General features: G+C 43.0%; 1 protein-coding gene across 13 annotated transcripts in view; it reads left to right on the top strand.

The window, feature by feature from the left end:
• TIAM1 (TIAM Rac1 associated GEF 1) overlaps positions 1-18,776 on the top strand; it is a 461,825-nt gene that overhangs the window by 319,637 nt on the left and 123,412 nt on the right. For all 13 annotated transcript variants that reach the window (XR_014825120.1, XR_014825122.1, XR_014825121.1 and 10 more), the window contains one exon: positions 6,451-6,623. Coding sequence is in view for 10 of the 13 variants with exons in the window: in XM_084991933.1 (XP_084848059.1) it covers positions 6,451-6,623 (173 nt within the window). In the remaining 3 variants the exon portion in view is untranslated. The remainder of the gene's footprint in view (positions 1-6,450; positions 6,624-18,776) is intronic.

Below are 18,776 nucleotides of genomic sequence, written 5' to 3'. Positions count from 1 at the left end.
TTGAGTGGACTGTTGCTTCAATACCTGGCTGAGCAGAAAGGGAGCATGTTAATTACACTTTGGTCTCACTGCGTGTCCCAGAGACCCCCAGTGACAATGCCTCAGACAAGAGAGAACTTTATTTCCCTCCCACCCAGCAGAGGTGGACCATCTAAGGGTGCTGGGGTGACTCCTATGAAGTCATCCAGAAGCCGAGGGGCCCTTTGTCTTGTTGCTAAAGTGTCCCTAGAGCATTACATTAGTCTGTGTGAACAAGACAGCTCCCTGGTGGGTCCTCATTCCAGTGGAAAAATGGGGAAGCGGAGGGCGTATCCCTCTACACGGAGCGTACTGCCTGGAAGTTGCCTGTATCTCTTCTGCTTCCGTTCCATTGGCCAGAGATGACCTAGCTGCAAGGGAGGCAGGAAGGGAACCAGCTGAGCACTGGGGTTTCTATTACTGCAGAAGAAAGTGGGGGGTGTATGTATTAGGGAGCAACCAACAGTCCCATAGAGGACTCTGTTCCCGTGTTAGCTAGTGCAGGGCAGCTTCCCTACTGCCAGTGGCCTGTGTGTCTAAAGTTGCTGCATTTTTAGGGTGGGATGCTATCTTTCTCTTCACGTCCAATTTTTTTTTTTTTTTCTTTTGTCTTTAGGGCCACACCTGCGGCACATGGAAGTTTCCAGGCTAGGGGTAAAATCAGAGCTGCGTGGGATCTAAGTCGTGTCTGTGACCTACACTGCAGCTCATGGCAACACTGGATCCTTAACCCAGTGAGCAGAGCCAGGGGTTGAACCTGTGTCCTTATGGATGCTAGTCCAGTTTGTTACCGCTGAGCCACAGTGGGAACTCCACATCCAGTTTTTTTTTTTTTTTTTTTTTTTTTGCCTTTTTGCTATTTCTTGGGCCACTCCTGCGGCATATGGAGATTCCCAGACTAGGGGTCGAATGGGAGCTGTAGCCACCGGCCTACGCCAGAGCCACAGCAACACTGGATCCTAGCCGTGTCTGCAACCTACACCATAGCTCACACAACACCGGATCGTTAACCCACTGAGCAAGGGCAGGGATTGAACCTGCAACCTCATGGTTCCTAGTCAGATTCGTTAACCACTGCGCCACAACGGGAACTCCCATATCCAGTTTTTAAGACTTGCTGGGTTATTGCATCTTGTTGCTCCACTTTTAAGGATGTCTTAGGAAGAATTGGCTTCGTACTCATGTTCTTTTCTCATTCTGAAAGTCTGCCTCCGTGGTTTCAAAGTTTGAACAGATTCGGAATTCTGGCAACCATAGTATCTTCTGTGGAAAACCGCAGGAAGTCTTGATATTACACTTTAAATTTTACTTTCTTTGCTTGAACAAATACCTTGTTATAGCCTATATCAAGTGTATAGTCAATTGTGAGCACAGATGTGAAATAGGAACCTTAAATTTGAGCAAATTCTATCAGTTCACCCACACACGCAGCATGCTTGCCTTTTTGTTTTCCAATGTGAGTTGGGAAAAGGCTATTTGGTGTCGTGGTTCTGCTTGTAAAACAGGTGTTCATCCCGAGGGAGCATTTTAGGGAACTGCTACTGTTTTTTCTCCTGCAGGACCTGCTTTGGCTTAATTTGGAGGCCCTAGAGGGCATGTCTGAGGGGCCTGGGGTCATGCCTGCTGCTCTGCTGTTGGGGGTGGGATGAGGTAGGATCAAGGGTAAGCTCCTCCTTCCGCCTCTTGCTCCACCCCCCAATATCTACACCTGTCGACACTGTAGCCTCTGTTCCCTTTAGCAGCCCATCCTATCCTTCATCCTATCAGTTAGAGCTGAGTTTTGTTTTGTTTCTTTTCTTTTTTCTTCTTAGGGCTGCACCCATGGCATATAGAAGTTCCCAGGCTAGGGGTTGAATTGGAGCTACCGCTGCCAGCCTACGCCACGGCCATAGCAACGCTGGATCGGAGCCGCATCTGTGACCTACACCATAGCTCACAGCAACACCAGATCCTTAGCCCACTGAGCGAGGCCAGGGATCGAACCTGCAACCTCATGGTTCCTCGTCAGATTCGTTTCCGCTGCACCACCGCAGGAACTCCTAGAGCTGAGGTTTGAGCCACCCGATCAGAAGAGCACCTGCATCACAGTCACTTGAGGCACTTCCTCCGTTTTCTCTAGACCTGCCAGTTCTCAGGCGGAGCCCTGTAGTAGATCCTGTATTAGGGCTGCTCTGATAAAGTGCCACGGTCTGGGGGCTTAAACAAAAGGACTTTTATTTTCTCCCAGGATTGGAACCTCGAAGTCTGAGGTCAAGGTGTCGGCAGGGTGGATGTTTTCCGAGGTTTCACCCTTGGACTTGTAGAGGGCCGTCTTCTTCCGGTATGTTCGTGAGGGTCTCCCTCTGCACCTGTCTAGTCCAACCTCCCCCCCCCCTTTTTTTGTCTTTTTGCCATTCTTGGGCCGCTCCCGCATCATATGGAGGTTCTAGGCTAGGGGTCCAATCGGAGCTGTAGCCGCCAACCTATGCCAGAGCCACAGCAACGCTGGATCCGAGCCATGTCAGCGACCTGCACCACAGCTCACAGCAAAGCCAGATCCTTAACCCACTGAGCAAGGCCAGGGATCAAACCTGCAACCTCATGGTTCCTAGTCGGATTTGTTAACCACTGCGCCACGACAGGAACTCCCCAATCCCCTTCTTTTGAGGATAGCAGTCACATTGGGTGGGAGTTCACTTACATAACCTCTTTTTCCTTTAATTGCCTCTGTAAAGAGCTTATCTCCAAAAACAGCAATATTTGGACGCCCGGGCTAGGATTTCAGCCTGGGAACTTGGGAGGATATAATTCTGCCCATGACAGGCCCTGAATTTGTGGTTTAAACAAGCTTCCCAGGTGATCCTTACCCTGAATTTGAGAGTAACACTGTTAGTGGCATAGAATAAAAATAATTAGGTGATTTTTTTTTTTTTTTAACTTAGGACGTGGAAGTGGGAGCTGTTCCTGAGAATAAATGATCAAGGGAGCAGAATATGGGTGCCCAGGGGTACGTCCCATGTACCCATTAGAGCAGGGAGCCTTCACTTTCTTGGTGACCCAGATCTGAGTGACACTATCTGTCAGGATCCAGGCCCGGAACCTGGAGCCGCTGAGTCCTTTGCGTCTCACTCCCATTTGACAGGTCCCATTATATGTTGACAAACTCAAGGCTTGTCCTGCCACTCAAAGGCGAAGCTGGCTGCCAACTCGGGCTTGGATATGGAGAACTAAAAAGCAGAGTACCTGGGAGCTATGGGCTAGAGCATTCTCCAAAGATTCTTTCGCCTTTGACAGAATAATTAATTTTTTTAAAAAAGATTTTATGGAATTAGTCCCTGGAGTGTCTCCATCAACAACCAAAAAGCATACAGATTATGTTCAAGTCCTGATGAAGAAAAAGGGACTGTTTTCAGAGAACACGCGGTTCCTAGGTTTGCTGCTTCAGTGTTAGTCTTAAAATTGGAGCATGTAGGTTGTTGAATAAAAGCTGATTTTTTTTAAATTTAAATTTTTTTTTTCTTTTTTTTTGGCCATGTCTACAACATGCAGAAGTAACTGGGCTAGGGATCAAACTTAAGCCACGGCAGGGACAGTGTCGGACACTTAACATGCTGAGCCAGCAGGGAACTCTAGGAAAAGCTGATTTTTAACTACCCACTGTTGTGGGCGACTGTAACCAAAGTTGAGAAATTATAAAAACAGCAATTTGGGAAGACCATAAAATGTTCGATATGTGGATGCCTGTATCCATGATCCACAAGCTTCATTCTGTTTTCAAACTATGGTAAAGCTGTGTTGCTCCTTTTCTGTTGAGAGACTATCGAACATTAGTGTAATATTAGTCCTGAGCATTATTTGAAGCAGCGTTTCTCAGCAGTCAGATCATTGACATTTTCCAGATATATATATATATATTTTTTTTTCCACCACACCTGTGGTGCATGGAATTTCCTGGACCAGGAATCGACTTTGAGCCGCAGCTGCAACCTACCCCACTGGGGCAATGCTGAGTCTTTAACCCATTGCCCCACAGTGGGAACTCCCACTTTCTGGATAATTCTTTGCCGTGGGGCCTGACCTGGGCATTGTAGGGAGTTTAGCAGCATGCTTGTCTGCTCCCCGTCAGGTGCCAGTAGCACCTCCTCCTTTATCCCACCCTTAAGTTGTGACAACCAGAAGTGTCTCCAGACTTCATGAAATATCCCCCATTCGGCAAAATTGCCCCACCCGGGAAACCTCAGATTTGGAGGCAAATAGCCTCCCCTTTCTTTTTCTTTTCTTCTTTAGTTTATCTGTGAATCTATGCTAGCTTAATAGATGGATATAGGAGGTACAGATGATTCTGAGTGTCACCTCTGTGTTCCTGAAAAAACTTGAGATCTTCAAAATAACAGCGATTGTTATAAGAAAAATAGGGTTCAGGCAGACTACTCAGTAGATATAGAATTAAATTATGGGTAGGCACCTTACCCCCAAACTTAAAAAAAAACCCACATTCAGACCCTACTAAAATTACTCATATAATGTCTTAACGTTTCCAAGGATAAATGTCATAGAAGTCATAAGACCTTTACCTTTAAGGAAAAAAAGGGACTATAACTGGAATGGGTAAGAAGATGAATTGAAACTCTTTAATTATGGAGGCAAGGACAGCAGTTATAAAAATCATGAAGCGAGTTCCCATTATGGCTCAGTGGTCATGAACCTGACTAGTATCCGTGAGGATGTGGGTTCAATCCCTGGCCTCACTCAGTGGGTGAAGGATCCTGCATTGCTGTGAGCTGTGGTGTAGGTCACAGATGAGGCTCGGATCCTGCGCTGCTGTGGCTGTGGGGTAGGCTGGTAGCTACACCTCTGTTTTGACCCCTAACCTGGGAACTTGCGTGTGCTGTGGGAGTGGCTTTCAAAAGACAGGAAAAAAAAAAAAAATCTTGAAGCTCAGGAGCACTGCACCATAGCTTTTTGGCAAAGCTTGTGGTCAGGCTGTACCATGGGAAACACTGTGAAACGAGAGGGCTGGCGTGTCAGTGAGCTGCAGGCAGCTGTGGGGGTGGGGGATGGGACATTGCATTCAACAAATGCTCCAGGTGTGAAATATTACGGGCGAAGAAAAATTGCCTTTACACTGGGGTGCCTTTTCCACTGATTCTCCCATCATTCTGCATTACTGGTCACACATTTGCTATCCGGAAGTTCAGAAGTTCCCATTGCAGCTGATAGATTGTACGGGGAGGGGCTTCGTGATGTCCATAAGTGGTGGCCCTTGCTTGTGGGAAGGAAGATGATGCAGACGGATCAAGTGGCTTATGTTGATGTGAAGCAGTCATAAAGCTGGGTCCTTGCTTCCCTTGAAATTGGATTCGCTTACTTGAGACAGAGTGCTCTGCGAGTAATTACTAATCTAGTGAGCCTCACGAGCCTCATATGTGGGCAGTGATGGACGGTATCTATTGAACCCACCTTGCCACAAATCTATGAAAGCTTTCTTTTTTTTTTTTTTTTTTTTTTTTTTTTTTTGTCTTTTTTGTCTTGCCATTTCTTGGGCCGCTCCTGCGACATATGGAGGTTCCCAGGCTAGGGGTCCAATTGGAGCTGTAGCCACCAGCCTACACCAGAGCCACAGCAACGTGGGATCCAAGCAACATCTGTGACCTACACCACAGCTCACGGCAACACGGGATCCTTAACCCACTGAGCAAGGCCGGCGATCGAACCCACAACCTCATGGTTCTTAGTCAGATTCATTAACCACTGAGCCACGACGGGAACTCCCTATGAAAGGTTTCTATTGCTGCTGTCTCATTTGCTTCAGAGTATAAATAAGTATGGACCAGGCTTCAGCCTTCCCTCAGACGTCGATGTGTGTGCTGTGTATTTCCTCCTCCAGGAAGAACAAGGATGTGGTTGCTTTCTAGGAAAACATTTTATAGAAAAGATCTGAGGCTAAACATCTATTGTTTCTTTCTTTACCCTAAAGCACCTGAAGCCAATGTTATATTTTGTTTTCTCAACGGCATGGTCAAGAAACCCAGTAAATTGTGCTTCCTAGTTGCGTAAGATGTGAGGCATATTGGGAAGGGCTGCCAGCCCTCACTCAGTGCTGCTTGCAGTTGGAGCCTGTAGAGCTGAATTTACAGCCACCACTGCCCAAAGGAGCTCTAAGACCCACCTGCCCCTGCCAATATGCCTGTGAGGATACCTGTATTGAAACATCCTAAACACAAAGGAACAGTCTTAACATGAGGGCATGTGTGACACTGTGATTTGAGTGTCTCCACCTTTGTCCAGACCCATCCAAGACAGCACAAACATGGTACATTCTCTTTAACTTCCTAGGTTTCACACTAATTTCCAGCCCTTGCCGGGTCACAGGGCATGCGCAGCAATGTCCATACAGACTCCCTGTTGCTTGAGCATCAAATACTCACGCAGAGCCCCGTTCTGTGTCCTCAGGGTGCACGCTCTTTTTCTACGAGAGTGATGGCAGGTCTGGAATAGACCACAACAGCATCCCGAAGCACGCCGTCTGGGTGGAGAATAGCATCGTGCAGGCCGTGCCCGAGCACCCCAAGAAAGACTTCGTCTTCTGCCTCAGCAATTCCCTGGGCGATGCCTTCCTCTTTCAGGTTGGTGTAGCTCTTCCTTTGCAAAGCATTTCCAATCTCATACCAGATAATCTTCCTCTCATCCTGTTTCCCTCTGGGTGGTGGGTTCTATCTTTTGTACACTACAGAAACAAAAACGATGAATGATGAAATAAACACCTCCAGTGAGTTCCAGGAATAATTGAATTCACCCATAGGCCTCCACAGTGAAACCTGAGGACGGGTGTGGGTTGAAGGATTTTTCACTGTTGCCTTGATATCATTTGTGTAGCACTTTAGAGAAAGGATCATGAGCTCCTTAATTTAGACAGGATTTGAGCTGTCAAAATTTTTCATCATGATGTGTTCCCTTCTCATATGACTCATAAAGTAAAATTATGACATTCCAGAAATGCCTGGCTACCCCCCTCATCTTATCAGAACTTGGTACCCCATGTTCTTGAAGTTTGACTATTAGTTGTATTAAAAATGACTAACCTGCGAATCACTTCGGGGTTAACATTTATTTTGATAGGGAATCATTTAAGTTGGTCAGTTGTGATGCACTTTTTTTTCATATTTGTTAGTTAGGCTTTCTTCCCTTGTTCCTGTAATACAGGTGTTCCTCAAGCCTTTATTCTGTGCTTCCTATACTATGCACAGTGATAATGAGATTACCAAGAAGGTTTTGACACATATAACATGCGAGGCAGACTGGAATGGATTTTTTTTTTTTTTTTTTTTCTTTTTAGGGTGACACTTGCAGCTTATGGAAGTTCCGAGGCTAGGGGTTGAATTGGAGCTGTAGCTGCTGACCTACACCACAGCCACAGCAATCCTAGAAATGAGCCACATCTGTCACCTACACCACAGCTCATGGCAGTGTCAGATCCCTAACCTGCTGAGTGAGGCCAGGGATCAGACCCAAATCCTCACAGATACTAGTTGGGTTTGTAACCCACTGAGGCACAATGGGAACTCCTGGAATGGATCTTTATAATGTGGTAAACCTTGACAGTGAATAGTAAAGGAAGAGCTGGACTAGATTGAATGAAACTGACAGTGAGAGTATTCCATGAAGAAAAGTTGGAATAATGCTATGAAAGAGAGTAATAGGTTATTGCACATGTTTCTGGTTTTGGCCGCTAAAGTTATTTCCGTTTGGGCAATTAAAGTAAGAAATATAAAGTAGTAGTTTTGTGAACAGACAAAAAGCATCTATTTTTTCTTTCTTTAAATCTATGATGTAAAACACATAGAAGGAGGAGTGCACAAAACGTAAGTGTATTGCTCAGTGAAGGGTCACAAAGTAACCACCACCCAGGACAAGAAACAGAAGGTTCTAGCACCCTACAACCTTACATTCACACATGCAGCTTACTAGTTAAATAAGGGAACATGTATTACTAGTTAAATAAGGGAACATGTATTATATTATCTAAGCCAGGACAGTTTTGTTTATGGGGGGGGGAAGCCTTCATTTCTGAAAGATAGTTTTGCTAAGTATAGAATTCTTGATTGACAGTCTTCAGTGCTTTGAAAATATCACTGTATTGCCATCTGACCCCTGTGTGTTCTAATGAAAAGTCAGCTGTTAATCTTGAAGATCCCTTGTATAGATGAATTGTTTTGTTTTTGATGCTTCAGGGATTTTATCTTTGTCTTTCAACAGTTTGATATGTATGTTTATTGATTTCTTTCAGTTTATTCTATGTGGAATTCCTTGCGCTTCTAGAATGTAAGGATGTATTTGTGTTTGAATCACATTTGGAAATGTGATTTCTGTTATTTCTTCAAATTGTCTTTCTGCCCATTTCTTTCTCCTTGCCTCTGGGACACTCATTATGTTTAAATTAGTATGTTTGATGGTGTTCCATAGGTCTCAGAGATTCTGTTCATCTTCATTTTTTTTGTTTGTTTGTTCATTCCTTAGGCTGGATAGTCTCAATTGACCTACTTCAGGTTCACAATTCTTTTTTTTTTTTTTTTTTGCGAGTTCAAATCTGCTCTTGAGTCCCTCTGATGAATTTTTCACTTCAGTTATTTTACATTTTAACTATGGAATTTGTATTTGGTTCTTTTTAAAAAGAATAATGTTTATTTCACTACTGATAGTCTCTGTCTAATAATTGGAGAGATTACCTTAAATCCCATGAGAAATAAATCTCTGACTCTTTCCTGAGGGCTTCTATATGTACCTCTCCAACACTCAGGCAGTTAATTTACAACTCGGCCTTCACCTCTGCTTGCATAGAGCATCAGGATTAGCAAGAGGGGTGAGCACAGGGCCTTCTCAGGGTTTCCTGAGCATGTGTACAGTTCTGTGCATGTATTTGACCATCTAGATTCTAACTATGGATATCTTATGCATATCTTATTCCCTATCTTTTCCTCAATCAGCTGTTTTTTTTTTTTTTTTTTTTTTTTCCCAAACTGTTACTCCACCCTCAGGCAGCTGTGATATTAAACAATTGTCACTGGTTGTCTTGTTTTGTTTTTCCACACCCATGGCATACAGAAGTTCTCAGACCAGGGATCAAACTCCTGCCACAGCAGTGACCCAAGCTGCTGCAGTGACAATGCCAGATCCTTAACCTACTGCACCACAGGAAAACTCCTGTCACTGAATTTTTTTTTTTTCACGTACACCACTGGACTGAAGGTTATATGTACATGAATGAGTTCTGAGTCAGGTCAAATAGCTACAAGCCCTGTGAATGGGAATTTCTTTTATGCTATCAAAGAAGTCAAATAATGACAATTTTCTGAAAATGGTAATTTGGGGGAGCACTAAACATATTCTGCTCCCTTCAGTGGCTGTTAGAATGCTGGTTTTTACATGATTTTGGAAATAGGGAGATGATGATGGGAAGAGAGCATGTTAAAATACCCCCATACTTGATATTCTTACTGAGATTCAGACATTTTTCCTTCAATAAATGCACCTCAGATTGTTGGAAGACAAGATTGTTTTCCTGAGTTCTGAAAAAAGTTAATCTTGACCATTTTTGCCAGTGTTGTTAATTGCTTTACTGGAGGAACAGTATTTTGAGGTTCTTATTCTCCCATCGCTGCTGCTAGACTCACCAGGACAGAGACTAGACACAAGACAATTTTGAGAGTAGAGCACTGCTAGTAACAGTCATGCCAGAATAATAGACATAAGTTTCAGTAGCCCCAGGCTAAATGGGATAGTATGGCAAACTTTCCATATGTAAATCTGAGTGGACCCTAGTTTGGGGGGATCCTGAGCAGTGTTGCTAAGAGTATTCTTGTACCTATGTTAAGGATATGTTTGTCCATATTTTTTCGGTATACGCCTCGGAGTGGCATTGCTGGGTCATGAGATATATGCACACATTCAAGTTTGCTAGATACCGTCAGTTTCCCAAATGACTAAAATAATATATGCTTCCATTAGTGGTCTAGGAAAGTTCCATTTGTTCCTCAACCTTGCTGACACATGCTATTGTCAGGGGTTTTTTGGTTTTTTTTCTTCTCTTATTTGAGCTATTGATGAGCATATTTTTATGGGTTTGATAACCATTTCAATATCATCTTTTATGAAGTTTCTATTTCAGTCTCCTCCCTGCTTTTTCTATTGTGTTATCTCTCTGAATGATTTGTAGCCATTCTTTTCATATTTTGTAGATCATCTCTTTGTTGATTATATGCAATGCAGATGTGTTTTTCCACTCTTTGGCATGTTTTCTGCTCTCTTAAAGGTATTCTTTGCTGTACTGCAACTTTTGAATTTTACTGTGGTCTTATTTCTCAGGTCTTCCCTAATGGGTAGTGCTTTGTGTATCCTATTTTAAAAAATCGACCTGCTCTGTCTCATGAAAATATTCTTTTGTGTAACTTCTAAGCCATTGTTTTTCCAAATGTAGCATAGCTTTTAATTAATTAATTAATTGAATATGTTACAAGAGGAAGTGCCTAACTACTCTAGTAACCACAATAATAACATTATTGTGATATCAGCAGCTGTTATTTATTTATTTTTAATTTTTTATTTATTTTATTTTTTTATTACTCAAATGAATTTATCATATCTGTAGTTGTATAATGATCATAACAATCCAATTTCACAGGATTTCCATCCCATAACCCAAGCACATCCCCCCACCCCCCAAACTGTCTCCTCCAGAGACTATAAGTTTTTCAATGTCTGTGAGTCAGAATCTGTTCTGCAAAGAAGTTCAGTCTGTCTTTTTTTCAGATTCCACATGTCAGTGAAAGCATTGGATGTTGGTGTCTCATTGTATGGCTGACTTCACTTAGCATGATAACTTCTATGTCTATCCATGTTGCTAACAATGCCAGTATTTCATTCCTTTTAATGGCTGAGTAATATTCCATTGTGTATATGTACCACATCTTCTTTATCCACTCCTCTGTCGATGGACATTGAGGTTGTTTCCATGTCTTGGCTATTGCAAATAGTGCTGCAATGAACATTGGAGTACATGTGTCTTTGCGAGTTGTGGTTTTCTCTGGGTAGATGCCCAGGAGTGGGATTGCTGGATCAAATGGTAGTTGTATTTTTAGTTTTTTGAGGCATCTCCATACTGCTTTCCACAATGGTTGCACCAATTTACAATCCCACCAACAGTGTACTGGGGTTCCTTTTTCTCCACACCCTCTCCAGCACTTATTGTTTGTAGGCTTTTGGGTGATGGCCATTCTGACTGGTGTAAGGTGGTACCTCATCATGGTTTTGATTTGCATTTCTCTAATAATGAGTGATGTTGAACATCTTTTCATGTGTTTTTTGGCCATCTCTATGTCTTCTGTGGAGAACTGTCTGTTTAGATCTTCTGCCCATTTTTTGATGGGGTCAGCAGCTGTTTTTAGAGAACCCTTATTGCATGCTGACACCTTGAATGTGTTTCCCAGTGAGATCCACTTAATTCTTTCAATCCTAGTGAGTTGGATTGTGTATCCACATTTTAACCAGTTGATAAGGACTGTGTACCCTTTTGGTGACACCAAGGGGTTACAAAGGCTAATAATTTGGATGCAAAGTTCCATAATTACTGACTGTTGTGCTTGATTCAAATGAAGCTTCTTTTACTCCAAAGCCCCTTGTCTAAATATATCATTTATCCCATTACCGTTATCATTCCCCTTAAGAAGAACATAGGCGAGAATCCGTGATTACAGTGTAAGGTAATTTTTCTCAGTCTTAGAATTAAGCCACTCATTGGGAGTCTCAAAGTTGTGATGGATTTTAGCCATTTTTGCCTCACTGCATAGGTGAGATGATAATCTGGTTGACTTTAGGATGCTCTCCTTTTTGCCTTCACATCTCTGATGCGAATTCCTTTTGAAAGGAATTCCTTTCCTGGTTGTAAAATCGCTAACAGAATCTGAGTGCCCAATAGGTCGCGGTGAATAAAAATTCTTTTGTGGCAATATAGGACCTTATTCATGAAAACCTCTGTGTCCTCTTGTGGTGAAATTTTTGTACTCCGTACGTGGGATAAGAGCACAAAATGAACCTTTTCAGAGGAAATTACTGCTCTTAAGGATCCATGAGGGCATTTTCTACCTTCTACTTATTGTAATCTACAGGGCTCTGGAGGGGTGCATTTGAAAGGAACCCGTGTGTGTAGGGGGTGAGGTTAAAGCAAGGGAGATCAAGCATGATTATGGAAATAATTTGTAGGTTATTCCAGCCCCAGGGCTCAATTCAGTGCACACAGTTTCCAGAGCCCCTATGCTGTTGATCTGATGCTGCTATTCAGATGTGCCCACAGAAAGGAGATTCATGTTACCAGCAAAAGTAGAAAGGGGTTTTGTGTGCAGGATGGGGGTAGGAATGGACATGAATGTTAGAGCAGCTTATATAGAAGAGCTCCCCTGGTGTTCTCTTGTGGCACAGTGGGTTAAGGATCTGGCATTGTCTTGCATCAGCTTGGGTTGTTGCTCTGGTGTGAGTTTGATCCCTGGCGTGGGAATTTCCACATGCTATGGTCACAGCCAAAAAAAGGAAGTGCTACGCCCTATGCACTGTCTGCAAAGGAAGGTTGTAGCTTCTGTGTTTAAACTATTTTAATTAGAGATCTTCCCTCTAACTGGAAGCCAGAAACAGCACTTATAACTTACAAAGTACAGTTTCCTCTTGGCCCTTTTCTTCACCCATTACTGAAGGATGTGACATGTAATTTCAAAAAGCTCAATGACTTTTATGGCGACATACCGTATATTAGTTTTTAATTCCCATATTAAATACCTTGGGAACATAGTTAACGGATAGAGCAAGAATAATGCCTGATCGGGTAGGAAATCACAGGCAATTATATCTCTAAAGAAGTGTAGAAAATACTGTCTCTAAGGGGTCATTGCCTTTCTGTAGAAAGTTTCTTATCATTTAGAATATCACTTATATGAGGGTCTAGCACATGCATAATATAATTTTTTTTGCTGATCCCATACTCCTAATTTATATAGCATGCATATTTTTAAAATAGACTCTTTTAAGAAAAGGGATAGTACTTATACCTTTATGTTGAATTGGGGGTTAGCTGTGGTCATGCAAGGTAAGTATCTGGTAGGTAGCCAATGTTCTATACATGTTACAGTTATCATTTTAGTGATAAAGACAAAGAGACTAGTTTCCTGTGCTCCTATAAAGTTTCTTGACAGAAGGTGAGTGTGGCTTCTTGGTGAAAAGTCTAAGGCCTGGGATTTTATCAGGCTCATCTTGCGGCAGGAGCATCAAATGGACTTGACAGAAAAGACTTAAGAGGGGATTGAGCATCTTGGACTTGAGTAGATTAACATCCAGCCTCCTTCTCAAGGTAGGCATCATCTCTAACAGGTCCCCAACTGCTGGTCAGCCTGCCCACTTCCATCCCTAGAAGCCCCCAGCTCTTCTACCATCTACCTTGTGAGTTAACTCCAAATTCTAGAAAGTTCTTCATTGTGCCGAGAGAACATGTCTTTCAGGTGACTTTGTTTCTGTATTCTCCACAAAGTTTAAAGTAAGCTTCTTTCAGCTTATTCTTTCTCGTAACCAAAATACTTGAAAACAGCTCTCATTTCCCTCCTGCTGTGTCTCCTGTGTAGGCCTCCCTGCCTGAGCTTTCCCAGCCAGTCTCCCTAAGGTGTGGTTCCTCTTGTTCTCCCTTGTAATCGTGTTCCAGAACCCCACACCCTGTCCTCGTGAGGTCCATCCTACGCTGCCCGCATTTCAGTTCCTGCTTCTCTGATTTCCTCCGCAATGCTAGTGTCAACTCCTTAATTTAGGAGAAATCACAACAAACTGTTGACTCACACCAAGCTTGTGGTCTATCAGGCCCTCAGCCTCAGCTCTTCCCCAGGAAGGGCCTCTCCATCTTATTGCAATCAATTTTTTGCAAACATCAAATTCAGAACGTAAGCTTCCCTCTTCAAAATTTTGTCTTTGTGGTGGCTGGCCTTCTAATAAACTGGAACTCGTCTAGGATCCTAATTGGATCTTCCCTGGTGTTTGTATCTCTCTTGACTTCACATTCTCTGCAGGTGTGACAAACTAAATGTTTGGTCTTTGTTTTCTTTGGTGGTTTAAGTAGTAGTTTCTAGCTCAGCTCTGTTTTCCCATCACTGTAGATCATTGCCCTGCCTCTAGCCACTTTAGAAATATTTACCCTTGGTTGTGGCATAGATTCTAGGATGTGTGGAAGCTTAGGCCAATGTTTTTCATCTCTGGAAAGAATTGGGCTCAACCTAGATTGGTTTGTCAGCACCATTCTGGTGGCTCAATCTCATGCAGTATAGTGAAAGAAATAGCAGGTATGACCCAGGAGCCATAGACTCATGTCCATGAGCTCCTTAGGGCATCTTATTGATGCCTCATCCCCAGACAGAGGATCAGAGAGCTAGCTCCCTGAGAGGAGAAAGTGAATGGGGTCCCTCCTGGACTCCACCCTGTCCAGGTATCAGAGGGGCCCTTTTCAAAGGCTGAAGCTCCACTGGCCTAGCTCTGAGGAGAGTATTGTTGGAGAGTACAGGTGTTGCAGTGCAAAATGAATGCACAGGGCGGATAACCGTACACAGTGGATGCCCTGCTATTAGTGTGTTCAGAGCTTGCTCCACATATGTTAAAAGTACAGCGCAGAGATATAATTGTGGCCGAGCTACGCTTTACCATGTAATTGGTATACTATTATATATTATCCAAATAACATGTTACTAACTGCATTCGTCTTCCCCTTTACAGTATTTCAAATTGGTATTAAGTCAGTGTGAATACAGTCTTATTTATTTGATTGAAGGTAGTTGATTACCATGTTGTGTTGATTTTTGGTACACAGCAAAGTGATTCAGTTTATGTGTATGCATTTAAAAAAAAAAAAAAAAAAAAAAAAGGAATGGTGTTCCCGTCATGGCTCAGTGGAAACGAATCTGACTAGTATTCATGAAGGCACAGGTTCGATCCCTGGCCTCGCTCATTGGGTTAAGGATCTGACCTTGCCACGAGCTGTGGTGTAGGTTGCAGATGTGGCTCAGATCCCGAGTGGCTGTGACTGTGGCTGTGGCATAGGCCAGTGGCTGTAGTTCCAATTTGACCCCTAGCCTGGGAACCTCCATATACCATAGGTATGGCCCTAAAAAGACAAAAAAAATTAGGTGAGTGTGTGTGTATATATATATTTTTTTCATATTCTTTCTCATTATGGTTTATTATAAGATATCGGATATAGTGCTCTGTGCTATACAGTGGGTCCTTGTGGTTTATTTATTATACATATAGTAGTTTGCATCTGCTCATTCCACACTCCTAATTTATCCTCCCGACCTCGCGTCCTTCCCTTGTCCTTTGGGATTCATGAGTTTGTTTTCTGTGTCTGTGGATCTGTCTCTGTTTTGAACACAGAGTTTTAAAGAATTCAGTTAACCTTAAAAGAGTTACAGTGGAATTCTCTCCCCCTCCTTCCTCGCCCTCTCCCCCCATCCTCCCCTAAAGCAATTGTACTCAACTATTTCAGCTGAGGTTTTTGTTGGCTGGTTGGCCTTTTCTTGCATTTACCCTCATTTCTCATTAATATGCTTGTCCCATTTCTTAACTGACCTTAGACATTACTGATTTTCCGTTATGATAGATGAATAGTTGGCTGTATTATATACAAAGGCTCCTTTTCTCATCTTCTATATAGTTACATGAAACTTGAGGACTAAATCAGTGGTCCCTGTTAGGCTGAAATGCTGTTACCATGCTGTGTGGCTCTATGAATAGTATTAGCTGCAGAGCCAAATAGTGTACTATCATTTTATTTCCTTTCTGGAATAACTTTTTGGTTTTCGCCTGTGATTAATGACGGTTTTCCTCCTTGCTTAATTGGTTTATTTCCTGTTACTTCACAAGGTTTTCTAAATCTCCCATTTAGGAGAGTGGTTGATTGGCACTGTGTTTACCCCGGAGCCTGCGCTGCCCTTGCCCCTTCATCCTCCTGCTCCAGTCTCATCTTTCTCTGCGTTTCATACATATAATCAGCCTGGGATTTCCTTTTGCCACCCTAGATTCCTTCCTTTTTTTCTTCCTTTTCATAAAAATCACTTGTAATTTCCTTCAAAAGGATTCATATTTAAAAAAAAAGTCTTCATTCTACTTTTTTACCTAAATAATATTTGAGTAATTGGGAATTTGGGCTTGGAAATCCTTTCCCCTTTGTTCACTTGTTTTCCGATGCCGTGCTTCTTTTCTGCTTGTGTGTGTTTCTTTTCCCCTTTTGGAGCTTTTGAATCATTTCCTTATCACTCGTTTTTTTTTGTTTTGTTTTGTCTTTTTGCCATTTCTTGGGCCGCTCTCGTGGCATACGGAGGTTCCCCGGCGAAGGGTCTAATCGGAGCTGTAGCCGCCAGCCTACACCACAGCCACAGCAACTCGGAATCTGAGCTGCGTCTGCAACCTGCACCACAGCTCACAGCAACACCGGGTCCTTAACCCACTGAGCAAGGCCAGGGATCGAACCTGCAACCTCATGGTTCCTAGTCGGATTTGTAAACCACTGCGCCGTGATGGGAACTCCACCTTATCACTCGTTTTTGATTCTTCCTCGTGATCTGCCTTCTACTGAAATTTTAATTTGGTTATTTAATATTTTTTATTTCCAAAATCTCTTTCTCCCCCTCCCCCTTCCCTTTTTCCTTCCCTGATTCCCCTCCCACGTCCCTCCTTTCAATCTCATTGTTCCCGTTTTATTTTAACCTGTGCATTTGTTTGTTTCTTGAAAGCCTTAGATGGTTTCTGTGTCTGAGGATATTCTCTATTTTCCAGAAAGTTCTTCTCTACATTATGCATCGCTTCTCTTTTTTCTTTGAGGCCTTTTCTTCCCCGTGCTTTGGTGTCTGCTCTTCATGTTGGAGGCTTTCATCAAACGTCTGGTGATCCTTAGTTGTCTGATGATATTTAAGTACAAGATACCAAAGAAGTGCTCGGGTATCATCAGTGCACATTTTCCATCTGCTGGGGGCTGTTATAGCATGAAAAGATGAGGAGGCCTTTGGTTGAGAGGGTCCAGTTGACAGTATTTGTTGGTCTTTTCTGGGGGCGGAGATGGATTCCGCCATGGCTGCTCCTGGGTGGGCTTCCATTTTATCTCTCTGTTTGCTGCAAACAGTTCCTTCTTCTTTTGTGTCTGGCTTCCTGGGGCTGAAGCCTCTCCTTCTCTGAAGAATGCATCTTGGGTGGGTGAAAGGTAAGGAGGTAAGGGCGGGAGGGGTGCCCTGTTACATGACTTTCTTCAGGGAGAGCCCCAGATTACAAATTTGGGGTAATGCCTGCAATTCTCTTTATAGATATTAACAAGGATAGTTTGATTAAGCTTTGCATATGTTAAACAGAGGATCAATGAGAAAAAAGACTTTTCAGGAAACTTACACAGGAACTTCATTCCCAACTAGCCTCTTTAAAAATACATAACTAGCTGTATAGCATTGGGAACTATATCTAGTCACTTTATGATGGAGCATAATAATGTGAGAAAAAGAATGTATCTGTATATGTGTGACTGGTAGAAAATTGACGGAGGAATTCCCATCGTGGCTCAGCAGTTAACAAACCTGACTGGCATCCGTGAGGACGAAGCTTTGATCCCTGGTCTCGCTCAGTGGGTTAAAGATCCGGTGTGGCCGAGAGCTGTGGTGTAGGTCACAGATGCAGCTCGGATCCTGCGTTGCTGTGGCTCTGGTGTAGGCTGGCAGCTACAGCTCCGATTGGACCCCTAGCCTGGGAACTTCCATATGCTGTAGATATGGCCCTACAAAGACAGAAAGACAAAAAAAGAAAAAAGGAAGAAAAAGGAAAATTGACAGAACACTCTAAACCAGCTGTGATGGAAAAAATAAAAATCATTTTAAAAAAACCACATAACTTTTGGGAGTTCCCTGGTGGCTCAGGAGGCTGAGGATCTGGTGGTGTTCCTTCAGTGGCTTGGGTCACTCCTGTGGCATGAGTTTGACCCCTGGTCTAGGAACTTCTGATAGGTGCAGCAAAAACAAAACAAAACATAACTTTATTCCTTTGTCTTTTTGTTCTTTTAAAATGGGGAAGAAAAAAAAGTTCGGTCCACTTTACAGTTATTCTTGTGCCTCTGTAAACTCAAATTATCGGAAAGTTTAGTTTCCTAGCTCTAGCATTTATTCCCTAGTACTTCTCTGATTTAAAATGAATTTCCCTTTTCCTGCCACTCACGTAAACCATTGATTATCTGAAATCACAGAGTATCCTCCATTCAGTTGGATAATTAAGCTGGATCTATTTAAACACATAATGAAGCCCTGAGCTTCATCTTAATCCTGGGCTCAAAGGGACTCTTATGCAAAATGCATTTTTTAGCTGATTATACTCCTCCGTTGGCAAGAACGTTGCTTCTTCCCTTCATGGAACTTGATACAGTATTTCTAGCATCCGCAGCAAGCAAAGGAAGCAGCACACAACTCCCTCTCTCTTACCTGTTTGCTGCTGTTTGTTTAATGCAAAGTGTTGAGTGTGAAGGACGTTGAGAGGGTACCACTTAGGTAGTCCCCCCCTTGCTGCCTTTTGGACCCCTGGGCTCTGATGAAGGGCCCTTGAGCAGATGTGGTGTCCCTAATTAACCTGGCCTGGTGCAAGAGCTGATGCAAGGGTGGTGGCTTTGAAAAGCCTTTTCTAGCATGTCCGAGTTTAAATCCTGGAGTGGCCTGATGTGATCAGCTCTGACGTGTCAT

The sequence above is a fragment of the Sus scrofa genome, chromosome 13 (assembly GCF_054392235.1).
Source record: "Sus scrofa isolate SSC_HxYL_T2T_F1_AM1 chromosome 13, Sscrofa_HxYL_maternal_Yorkshire_Landrace_v2.0, whole genome shotgun sequence".
Classification (NCBI taxonomy): domain Eukaryota; kingdom Metazoa; phylum Chordata; class Mammalia; order Artiodactyla; family Suidae; genus Sus; species Sus scrofa.
This window is presented reverse-complemented; position numbering and strand designations above follow the sequence as displayed.